The 12,976-nt window shown below is 35.5% G+C and overlaps 1 protein-coding gene across 10 annotated transcripts in view; it reads left to right on the forward strand.

Annotated features, from left to right (window-relative positions):
- Positions 1–12,976, forward strand: part of LOC149793895 (neogenin-like) — a 253,342-nt gene that overhangs the window by 157,276 nt on the left and 83,090 nt on the right. For all 10 annotated transcript variants that reach the window (XM_089967829.1, XM_089967835.1, XM_089967833.1 and 7 more), the window contains exons 3-4: positions 7,918–8,051; positions 9,279–9,566. In XM_089967829.1, the coding sequence (XP_089823955.1) occupies positions 7,918–8,051; positions 9,279–9,566 (422 nt within the window). The remainder of the gene's footprint in view (positions 1–7,917; positions 8,052–9,278; positions 9,567–12,976) is intronic.

Raw genomic sequence — 12,976 nt, forward strand, 5'->3', positions numbered from 1 at the left:
ATACTGCCACTGTAGTCAGACCACCAATGTACACTACTAGATTTTAATAGGGACTTTGTTATTCCAGGGACACTCATTTGGTTTTGACCTGAATTCACTACTAGTGGACCATGACATCATGGAAACTCACTAACACTTCACTCTGTGACGTTTGCTCCTAGTAAGTGGCTAAATATTTCGGGCTATTTGAACATTTCCATTGCACCAAATTCCAATAATCAGTAATAAAAAAAATCTAAGAATTCCTTAAAACGGGGTGCTATAACCAAATGCGCATACTCCAAATTTATTACAGTATATATATATCAATACTTATCTTGATAAGATATGACACATATTAATACTGTTAAAGAGTATGGAAATGACTAATAATCATTGCTTTTTTTACATTACAAATTCACTTTTTTATAGGGTAATTATTGTTTTGTATCCATTCTCCACTTTTAGTATCGATGTGTTAATTTCGCGGCTATTGGATAAGATATTTTACTGTTGGAATATTTCCTGTGTTACAACTCTGTGGTCACAATCTAAGTAACAGAAAGAATCAAAACCAACAGATTTTGTAAAACATAACAAATAATTTAATTATCAAAGTTATGAATGAAACTGTGAGAGGAACTTCCAGTATTATGAAGTGAATCCAGAATAATTCTGATAGAGTTCTATGAAAGTCCAATTGAATGAAAAGTTCCGTATAAATTTAAAAACCGGAAATGTACTGGACTGCCAAGAATTGTGATGTGAAGTTAGCATTGTCCAGAGCTCCTTTGAATAATTCACAATAGTTCCTGAATAATATTATAGTCCTAATAATGAGCACTTTCTGTTTCCACTGAACAGTCCAAACAAATGTTTTTCCTCTCAAATAATATCTGAGTACTACATAAAACATGTCGGCAGATTTACAGCAGGAACAGAGAAAAAAAAGAATGACTCCAAACCAGAAATGAAATTGGTTGCTCAGTTCTCTCTTTATATACACCTTATACTACAACTATATATCACAACACACCCCATGTGACAGATCTTAGTAAATTTATCTGAACTTGCTTATTCTCGTGGCCTAGCCCAACCGATGGGAAGTTGATGAATTTTTCTAAAAGTGTCTGAACCTTATCAGCCAATGAGAAATTAAACCAAAGTTGTTATTTAGTCTCTTTGTTGAGATTATTATTTGTAATTATCAACACATACGTAAGCCTCGATTTAAAGATCTTGTGTAATTTTACACTCTTAATAGACCCTAGTCATGTAGGCAAATTCTAACTAAAGATACACAATTTACAGTCATGAATAAAAAATTTCAAAAATTACATAAAACCATGTAGCTGGAGTTTAACAAAAAATACAGATGTACATAACACCTGATTCATATTTGCATTATTGTTTTATTATGGTCTTCAGCTATTCGCCAGCTACTATGTATACTCGCTTATAAGTGCAACTGCATATTGCACAGACCGAGATCTGCTAACAGTTGCCTATTGTGCTGGCAGATCTAGGTCTGTACAATTCATTAAGATTAATGAGTAGAACATACAACATAGACCCATACAGTAATTGGTTTCCAGCCACTTGTCAGTGGTAAATATCTTACTGTGTTCCTCAAGAAGAGAGGTTACCAATTAATATCAATATTAAAGGTCAGATTCTCAAGTCACACTAATGGAAGAACTATGCTGAGAAACAAATCAACATAGAAAGTGATGCATTGCAGTGTCTGTACAATGTAAAAAGACAGGGATAAATGTGTCCGTCATTTATTTGTTCCTAATAAGTCCTTTCATCTTAGTCATGATTATTACTGATTGATCAAAGGGGATAATAGAGGTGGGTTGTGTCATGGTGGCAGAGTGGGAGTTAAAAGAACTGGGATTTATTTACACCCAGGAAATTCCAGGCTTGTACAGCTAGATTATGGCACCCCCCAGATAATAACCAGTATTGATGACATGATTATGTTGACCAGTGGAGAATGAAGCAAATTATGTATAATTATAGTGTATTATCTTTGCTGGAAATAATGGTCTCATTATCCATGCTAGTAATATTGCATATTTGATTAACATCAATTGAATGCACTGAAGATCAGTATCAATTAAGGGGCCATAGTTTGAATGACCATGCACTAAATGTTTGTTTATAATAATATCATTTAGCTAAGTGGTGCTTGTCCAAATATAAATTAAAACGTAATCCTGGAGTATTCTGCTTAATATGCATGATAATTATCTCCCATGTAATGGCACAGAAATTATAAATACAGTACTTCCTCGTTATAAAGCCCATCATTAAGACACAGTTCCTGTCCTTAGGCAAATAAAGTCATTGACCCCATTTCAATATGTTGTAACATTATACATATTATATAGTTCATTATAAAGTGGTGTCATCATAAGGCAGTGTAAAGTGTTATAAAGAGGGAGTGCTGTAATAAGATGCATATTAATACTGGCCTAATTTAGTTGATTAATTCATAATATACGGTACTCCCTCACAGTATCACACTTCATTATAATGCTTTCCGTTTAAAGCATTATAAAGGAGTATTGTAATATGTACTTGAGTATAAGGTGGTATCAGTCTAAGGTCATATACTATATTATTCCCATGCACAATGTTATAATGAGAGAGTACTTTAATATGCCCTTCATTATAAGGTGTTGTCAGTCTAGGGTGGTATACTCTATTGTTCCCATGCACAATGTTATAATGAACTAGTACTGTAGTTTGAGCCATAAAGATTGCATTCCCTGTTTAGTCACTTGCTTATTATGCATTGATGGTGTGTCTTGGCTAATCTATTATAATGCATTCTCCTTGCAGTTTGAATAAAGTTGCCATGGAGGGTAGGTTGGTTATTATGAGTTTAATGTAATTTTTTAGCACATGATAGGCTGTGCATAGCGGCTAATATATTTGGTGAAGGATGAATCCTGGAAAATCCTGGGGAAAAACCGTCTTCCCACAGAAAGATACAAGCAAACTTTCTCACATACCCATTTTGGCCAAGCTGAGACTTGAACCCAGTTTCAAGGCTGAAAAGAACCGCTCCGGTGGCCTAGTGGTTAGAGTGTCTGCCTCAGTAGCAGGAGGTCGTGGGTTCAATTCCCGGCCGAGTCATACCAAAACTTATAAAATTGGTACTAACAGCTGCATCGCTTGGCACTCAGCATTAAGAGGTTAGTGTTAGGACTCGTCAGCATGGTGTCAGGATAATGTGACTGGATGGGACATCATGCTACATGTCTGTGGCATGATGCCCCAGTGCTAGACATCACTATAAACTGCCACACTGCAGACATCATAGCGATATCACTGAAAAATTGTTAAAGCTACATTAAAAATCCAAATCACACACACACACACACATGAACCCACATGTGCAGAGGTGAGATGTCAATGTAAAGGTACCTTAAACCACTTGGCCACTTGAGACCTGCCTTTGAGCAAAAAAGAAAGTAAACTATTATGAATATTTCTCTGCTACAGGGTTTCATTAGAGACACAACAGAAGCAGATGTTGCCCTCCCCTGCCCTTTGTACCCCTCTCCCTTTCCATGTCCAAACCGTGACCCAGGATTCATATTTGACAAAAAGTGCTGTTGCAAGAAGCCTTTCTTCCTTATACAAATGATGCGGATCTGTCAACATAATTAGGCCGCAATACTGTATTAAAAAAATCAAAAGAAACAAATTGACTTCTCAAAAACAGCCTGATAGAATTTAACCATATTTGAAAGCTAGCACATTCGTAGACTTTTCAGATTTGCACAAATTATTCTGATCCATTATTAAAGATGGCCATTGTTGCTAAAAGAAATTCCAACCTTTAAATGCATAAATGCATTTTTTCATCCATTGTGGCTGCTATTGCTAAAATATATAACAACATTAATTGCCAGAAAGCTGCTTCATACTAAGTAATATACTAACATCATTTTTTGGCTATCCTTACATATGGCTTTTGGGTAAATTTCAGCCAGGTGAGTGGTCATGGGCTCGTTTGGGCCTCTTTTTTGCATTTCAAGATTTAATTCGGATTGGACTTGACTAATTGTTAACTGAAAAACTTTATAAATATTATATTTCAATGAACTGAGTGTGACTGAAGCTCACATCAGTAATTTGTTGTTCAATTAAAGGATGACAAAAGATGACTGCTGTTTAAGTGATGAGACACTATTGACATTTTCTTTGTTTGGAAAAATCAAACCCAATTATTACTTTGACAAATCACAGACTTTTGTAAAAATGTGTCATCATGTGTATCAGTATCAGTTAATGCAAGGAATTCAGGACTCTAGGGAATCTGCCTGACTAATGGTCTGCCTGGAATTCACAGAACAACAGCCTGTCTTCATCCAGTGAGACAGAAAACAACTGTTGTTGAACTTTGTTATTACAAATCCATTTTTGCATTTTAATATTTGCATAATAAAACAGACAGATTAAGGCTTTAGACTTGGTTAACTGGAAGACAGATACGCAGTTGACATTACCTCATTTTTTTTCATACTGATCTTGCAGGATTCTTATTGGTTTAATTTATCCCATGAATAATAAATTGAAAATACTTTGGTTTGTGCCACAGAAAATTTCCACCTTTTCCCTGTGCTGGAATGTCTGGATTTTTTCTCTTCTTCTTTGTATGCTAGACAATTTTGTATACTTTTAATCCATAATACAAGTAATTACATTTATTATTAATCCTCAAATTATTTTCTTATTAAAATTTTTCATTTTTAATATGCTTAAGAAAATAATTATTTCTGTTCTACTCATCAAGACTGCTCAGGTGGCCTAGTGGTTTGAGCATTCGCCTTGGATGCAGGAGGTCATGGGTTTGAATCCAGCAGAGTCCTACTAAAGACTGGTTGGCCTGGTGTCAGGATAATGTGACTGGGTGGGACATGATGCTACATGTCTACGGCATGATGCACCAGTGCTTGACATCACTATAAATTGTCACACTGCATACATTGTAACGATACATGACTGAAAAATTGTTACAGCTGCACTAAAAATCCAGATCACACACAAATTGCACTGTTTTGCTCATCACAGACCAGGAGAGCTTATGGGATGACTTGTTCAGTGTTGTCCATCCATCCGTTTATACAAGTGTTTTCTATTGCTACTCATACTTAACTACATGTACCTGAAGGATTGCCATGAAACTTAAATACACATTGATTGTGCTGCACAGAATTTCAGTATGAATACCACAGAATTTCAGTATGAATACCACAGAATTTCAGTATGAACACCACAGATTCCATCTTGAAAATCATCTTGTCTTGTTGTGAATGGATTGTCATATCTGCATGAGGTTTTCATTTAAAGACTTGGTATATTTGGTGGGTCCTAAATCAGAATGGTACCAATCTGATGTTCAGAATGGTCACTCACTATGGTGGCCATGGTGAAACTCTTTTTATCACTACTTCTCCTGAATGGAAAATCAGATTGATATTAGGTTTTCACTAGAAGACTTTTGATGTCTACGCGGTACAAAATCAAAAGGTGCCACTTGCACATTCCACAGCTGCCATCTAGAAAATCTTATTTTTACTTTTCATAAATGGAGGGTCATGTCAACATACGGTTTTCACAGAAAGACTTGCCATGATGTCTAGATGGTCTTGCATGAAAATGTGCCTATCTGACGTCCAGTATAGCTGCCTGGGGGTGACAGCAGTTATCTCGAAAACCTTCTTGTTGTTATTCCTTCTGAATGGAAAGTCATATTGACATGGGTGTTAACCAGAAGACAGTTTACGATGTCTAGTTGGTCCTAAGTGAAAGTGGTGCCACTTGCACTCCAATTTGCCCATCACAGTTGCCATCTTGAAAATCTTGTTGCTACCACTCCTGAAGAAATGGTCACATCAACATAGGATTTAAAATCAGCAGCTGATTTTAAAATCTTGTCGCTGGAGAATATCAGCGATTGTTTCAGCACTGTAATTAAAAGGAAGAAATGGTTTTAACTTTCAGGGTTGTAAATTCTCAGCGGATCCAGGGATTTATTCATCCCCAGGGTAATTTTTTAAATCGACTAAAAATTCCAGGAGAATTTTTTTTAGCGCGTGTGTGTGTGCAGATCCACAAAGATAATGTGATCATTCATCAGTAATTTAGACAGCTTATTGCCTGTCGGAAAAAGACAATTATTAGCCAGTCACCAAGCATGTTTAATAACATTCCACTAATCAAACAATATTGTGCTTTCATCTTTGTGAGAAATAAAATAGAAAAAAGATGGCAACTGGAGGAATTTTAATGATTTAAAACACAGTGAAAAATGAATATTTTAATCAAAATTGAGGAATCTAGAATGAATGAAATTGACAAAGACATGAGAATAAATTTTCCTTCAGATGGTTTGAACATATAGTATTGAATACAGGTTTAGATGAACCGATATTGGTTAAACTAGGTGACACTTTTTTTTCAAGTGTGGCTTACCTGGACAAGCATTATGCAGTTTGTCTACAAAGCAAACAAATTTGCATCAAATGTGGCTCAGTTTCTCTTGAAGATGAGTCAGTTTAATGGTGTTTTAAATCAATAAATTGTACAAGCTTTTGGAGGGAGATGCCCCCCTGGCCCCCCCTTCCAGATCATTTTACAGGACCTACAAAGGGGCCACATACAAGGGGGCCTATGTGACCCCCTCAATGCCCACCATACAATTTTCCTCGTTTTTTTCATAAATGCTTTTCATTGTCCTAAGCTTTAATTCCTGGAGGTTCAAGATCAGTCCTTTTGAGGGGACTCTTGTTCTTAATTTACAGTTATTTGTATACCCGAGTAAGAAACAAAAAAGTAATGAAAAATTAAACAATGGCAAATTAATTAGGTTTTGCACAGCCAAAACTACTTTTTCTATGACCAACATTTCCTTTAAGATTGAACATAATGGATTCATGATTTATGGGGTTCAGCGACATGTTTAGCACATGTAGGCTATACATGGCAGCCAGTGTTCTCCAGTGGAAGAAGAGACTGGGATGAGCTCAGGAAGACCCACCTACCCACAGGACATTACAGGCAAGATTTCTCACATGCAAACACAAGTAGTCAAGATTCGAACCCATGTGATCAGGTGTGTGATGCAAGCAGTCTGTAAAGGCAAGCATCTTAGACCACTTAGCTGCCTGGGGCCTCAGGAATATAATCGATTTGAAAGAGTCAAAATGAAGTATGTCATTACTCCCACCCCCATTCCTTCTACCCATGTGGAACAAAAAACACAGGTGATATTTTTTTTTAAAAATCCTCACACAGTATGGCATTTTTGTATATATGAATTGGTATTAAATATGTCCTAGATATTTTACTGAAGTTGAACATTTAATCATTTTGACTACTGTACCCCACAGTGCAGGAGCACCATAGAAGAGAAATAAGGATATGTTAGACAGAATTTTAGGTATTTTGGTGTAACTTACTTGGCCAGGTGCTGTATATAGGGAGCAAACACATGACCAGCATTTGGACAAAAGACAGTACTTTTTAAATGATGAAAATGGTATAGGCAGAACCAGTGTGCAGTTAATGTAGATATATGTCTTCATGACGAGACCATTTTTAAATTTTTAATTCATTTCATCCATAATGCTCCATCTTTATAATGCTCTTGTGGTAAGGTCAAACAAGGTCATAACATAATAGTGCATAAAACACAAAAATAGGTTATTAACAGTGTGAAGCATGATGATAATTAATCACATCAGCCAAGAAGTAAAATTGATTAAACTTAATTAATTAGAAATGATAAAACAAAATTTAACCCAATGAATAGACTCCATGACCATATGTACATTATAGGAAGGATAGTGGTATACCGAGGGGCTTCACAGAGAGGTACCATAGTAATTAGTATGTAATATTGTCTTTCTATTGCAGGTATCAGCTGAACAATGGGTCATTGTACATATCAGAGGTGGACAAGAGTACAGACTCCGGGCTGTACCAGTGTGCTGTCACAGAGGAGGGGCTTGGCACGCTTCTTAGTCGTAAAGCCACACTGGAGGTAGCATGTAAGTAATGAACAGAGTTGCATGGGTCTTAAAGTAAGGATGTAGGGGGTGTTGTATATAGTGGTCACTTGATGTAAGAACAATTTGGGTAAAAATGTTTTTTTATATGAAGGTGTTTATAGAAAGTAGAGTACAGACATTATAAAGTACTCAAAATGAAGTGTCCATGTTGTACTCAAAATGGAGTGCCCATGTCACACTTGTGCATTATAGCGTTAAAGTGTTGTAAAGTGAGGTGAAATGATGTATGCTGCTATTATTATTGCACTTGTGTGTGTGTGCGTATATATATATATATCTCACTGGTTCAGATGTTGGCATTTAAAGTGTCAACACCACTTACAGTGTATTCTCATTGGTTCAGATGTTGGCATTTAAAGTGTCAACACCATTTACAGTGTATTCTCATTGGTTCAGATGTTGGCATTTAAAGAGTCAACACCATTTACAGTGTATTCTCATTGGTTCAGATGTTGGCATTTAAATTGTCAACACCATTTACAATATATTCTCATTGGTTCAGATGTTGGCATTTAAAGTGTCTAACACCATTGGCAGTGTATATCTCATTGGTCCACATGATGGCATTTGGAACTGTTTGGAACTTGCTGCACAATGATGGTATATTTTTTATGTGATGTTCTCTTGTGTCAGTATGATGTCCCATTCCCATGAAAGATGTTTTGAAATAATAAACAATTTGCAAATTGTAGCAGTTTGCTTCAAGTTATGGTTTTGGTTTGGTTTGGTATGGCATTTTATGGCACACCAACACATGAAGGTTATTTATTTCTGAGGCAGGTGGAATAAGGTGCATTGCCATGGTAACTGACCCATGCTGGTCTGATTGTACTAGTCGAACCTTCACTCTTTCAGTCTTTTGTCCACTGGGCCACCATGGCTTCAAACAAGTGCTCTGCATTACTTTATACTTTTGAAAATGATTGTTCCATTCCCCACTTCCAATTTCATGTTAAAAAAATCCATGGAAATGAAACTATTAAAAATTGACAGTGAAGACAGATGTGCTGGCCTAAAAGACGAATAAAGCTTTATTATGGATATAATGTCGAATATGAAGTTCTTTTGTAAAGATGCTAACAAATGATTCCTGTGAAATGAAATTACTTTTTTGTTGGAATTAGATTTTGAATATCACAGAGGTAAAGGATCATATATCCATCATTTCGTCAACTGATTTGCCTTCATCATACATTTTGTTTTCAGATTTGAAGAAAAGTTTCTCCTTGGAACCAAGGGATTTATCTATTTATTTACAAGACACTGCCATGTTTCAGTGTGATATTGAAGGCATTCCTCGACCGAACATTACATGGTTTAAAGATGGAACTCTTGTTGTAGACAGGACTAACAAATTTAGGACGTACCCCGAGGGGGTGTTAGAAATCGCAGATGTTGCCTTCAGTGATTTTGGAAATTATTATTGTGAAGCAGATGGTGCAGAAAAATCCCGTAAAAGTGCAACAGCTAAATTGGAACACAACCCAAATATCGGTAAGATTTATTGTTTCTGTTTTTTCTTTTTTCTTTCTTTCTCTTCAAATATGATAAGAACAGGAGAGCATATAACTTTTGGGGAATGACGATATCATTAGTGAATGTATACCAACCTCATTTACCTCAGTTTTATTGCATTTGATAAGAGTTTAATTAATGTTTTTCTTAGCTTAGCCCTTCATCAGACTTGCCAACCTGCAGACTTACTGAAAAGACTCTTTAATTATGGACATAATGGAAAATTTTATCATTGTGGTAAAATCTATAGTACAAGACACATGGGTCGTGTATGCGCATTTACTCATTTGAAATTAAATATAAATTGTTCTTTTCAAATTAAACACTAATTTTCATTAACCAAAGTCTATTCAGTTCTGATTATTGAATGCTCTCCACCTTAACTGTCACCATGAAACTTCTAGATGAAAATTATTTATGGCTATGGACTTTCACAATGGTGACCATATACTAAACTTGGGTAAAAATAATAGCGTGTTGAGTGGAATCATCACAATTGAGGTTAATATATGAATTTGTTTATCAGTATGTGTAGCTTTCATTGTGACATCACAGCACACGACATTCAACTCAGATTGTACTGGATCACTACCTTTAGGTTCATTTCATCCAAAAATGTATAGTTACTTTAACATTGATTTTGTTGTATGCACCTATCATGGCATCTAAATAATGACCTTCCAAATGAATATGGATGCATACAAATCCAAATGAAGTGAATACTTGTCATTTAAAGGTATATAGAATCAAATTCTAAAAAATTACACCCATAACTGAAATAATTGGTGTTGAATGCCTACATGACCCATGTGACTTTTACTTTCGATATTAGCTTGACCTGGTTTGGTCTGGATCTGGCTTTTTACTTCAGTGTAAGTGGATTTGGTCAGGGAACCAGATTAAGAGTGAGTATGTCAGACACTTTTATATACCCATATTATTCATGCAGAATGCCCACGTTACCAAATGTTTGCGTAACGTTATAGTATTGTCTGGAAATATCCAATAAATTAAAATGTTGAAAGCAAAGGGGAGAATTTGCATCTTAAATAGTGCAAACAGTTGTCACTGAAGTATGAGGAAACAATATGAGGAAACAATAATTAGATACTTGACCATGCTTGGAAACATGTTGTTTCAGCACGTGGTAGGCTATACATGGTAGCCAGTTTATCTAGTGGAGGAAATGCTGACCCATTTTCTTACATAACCACATTTGCCAAGCCCAAGACTCGAAACCATACAGACATAGGTGATAGTGATTTGTAAAGGTTCAGCCACCCAGATCCCCAGGAAAAATGCGTGATGGGGGACAATCACATTATTGAGAATCACATCACTTTGATTTGAATATTGCTCAAGGTGAGAGATGATTATTCCCACCTGAAAAAACCCAACGAAAAACATAAAGATTACTAAGTAGAGTTGAGAGATGATGCAAGAAATCATTGACCGCAATCGGTTTTGGAACTGCTGATGTATTGCTTGGAAGTGTTCTAGTATAAAGTTGCCTCAGACCAAAATTCTAAACTTTTCTAATTTATTTTTCCAAAGTCATAATGTTGTGTCAGACCACAATTTTAAACATGTCAAATTTATCTTTCTAAAGTCAACAATTGCCGTAGATGGTATATTGGTACACCTTCCTGAAAATTTGTTGAACTTATTGGAAAAATATATACTGCCTTACAGTTACTGAGGGTTCCTTTTTAGGTGGCAGGTCTGATGATCTTTAAAATGACTTGTTTCTGGTTTGATGTTAAAAAACATTAGTGTTGTTCAGTTGGATAAACATTTTATTTTTCAACATTAAGTGACAATTATAATTGTTGGTGGAGAAACCAAGTTTGCTTGATGTAACATCTTAATGTTATTGTGACAGTAGTCAGTACCATTGTGTTTTGTCCAGTTGACAGTAGTTGGTACCATTGTGTTTTATCCAGTTGACAGTAGTCAGTATCATTGTGTTTAATCCAGTTGTCAGTAGTTGGTACCATTGTGTTTTATCTAGTTGACAGTAGTCAGTACCATTGTGTTTTATCCAGTTGACAGTAGTTGGTACCATTGTGTTTTATCCAGTTGACAGTAGTCAGTACCATTGTGTTTTATCCAGTTGACAGTAGTTGGTACCATTACAGCCACATGTTGTAGTTTACAGTTGTCTATACAGATGTAATGAAACATTGTTCTTTATGCCTGCTGGACATTTCAAGTTGATTATGATTAACATACAACATGCCAGGTGGCCATTTTATTTTAATAATGCTGTCTAGTCTTTGTATAGTACATGTTCAAAAAGAATCACAATAAATAAATAGAACTTTAGTGATTATAAGACCAAATTTTTCAAGCAGAACAAATGGTTTAAACAAAGTCTGGTCACAACATTTGGGAATTTATTTAATATAGAAAAATGTCTAGTATTGACTGGTAGGAAATTGGGTTGGTTGGGAAACTGGAAATACAGCTGTGTTTTAAGCCTTAGAGATACATTTCAGTATGATTACTGCATATACTCTGTTTTGACTTGCATCCAAACGCAAAATGCACTAACCCAGATCTGCCATCACAAAAGGTGCCAGCAGATCTGAGCCTGTGCAGTTTGTTTAAAGTGATATGTGGAACAAACAACATAGACCCTGATCTGGTGGCACATTATTATTCTGCAGATCAAGGTCAGAGTTGTGTGCAGTTGGACTTGACTTAAAAGAGAGTACATACAGTACAACATTCTGGATGGCAAAATGTCCTACAATGTACCATGTGTTATGTGATACAAAATCTTGCAAATGGGGTGCAGCAAGATTAAAGTTTCATAAAAATTTGCAATAGTTTTATTTGTCATAACTCTTTATAGGTCCTCCATGAAGTATGGATTGTTTACAAAACCTAGATGGTGCATTAATTTGTTTTTTTGTTTTAGTGTTTGTATATCATAAAGAGTAGTTGTGCATACTTCCAAGAATGTGAACACTAAAACATGTGCATCGTGTCCTAGCATTTGTATAGCTACGGTTCATTCTAGGCTACAATCTTGATTAAAGACTGTTGTGGTTGATTTTAGAACAAACTTGGTGCATTGCAAATTTACTGAAAAGAGTGTATACATTGCCAAAGAAACATAAGATGATAAATTTCAAGGGCAGACAGAAACATAAGATGATAAATTTCAAGGGCAGACAGAAACATAAGATGATAAATTTCAAGGGCAGACCACATAACAACATCTTCAAATCATATAATACTGCAAAATTAATTATTTATTGCAGAAATTACTAAATCCACAACAAAAGTACCTACAGTATTATGTGTTTGAATTTCTAGAACAGACAAGAGACAGAAAAGGGTACTTGCAACCAAATGTTTTTCTAAATGACCTAACTTCATAA

Source organism: Sinohyriopsis cumingii, chromosome 8, assembly GCF_028554795.1.
Source record: "Sinohyriopsis cumingii isolate HCF-2022 chromosome 8, ASM2855479v2, whole genome shotgun sequence".
In the NCBI taxonomy this organism is placed as follows: domain Eukaryota; kingdom Metazoa; phylum Mollusca; class Bivalvia; order Unionida; family Unionidae; genus Sinohyriopsis; species Sinohyriopsis cumingii.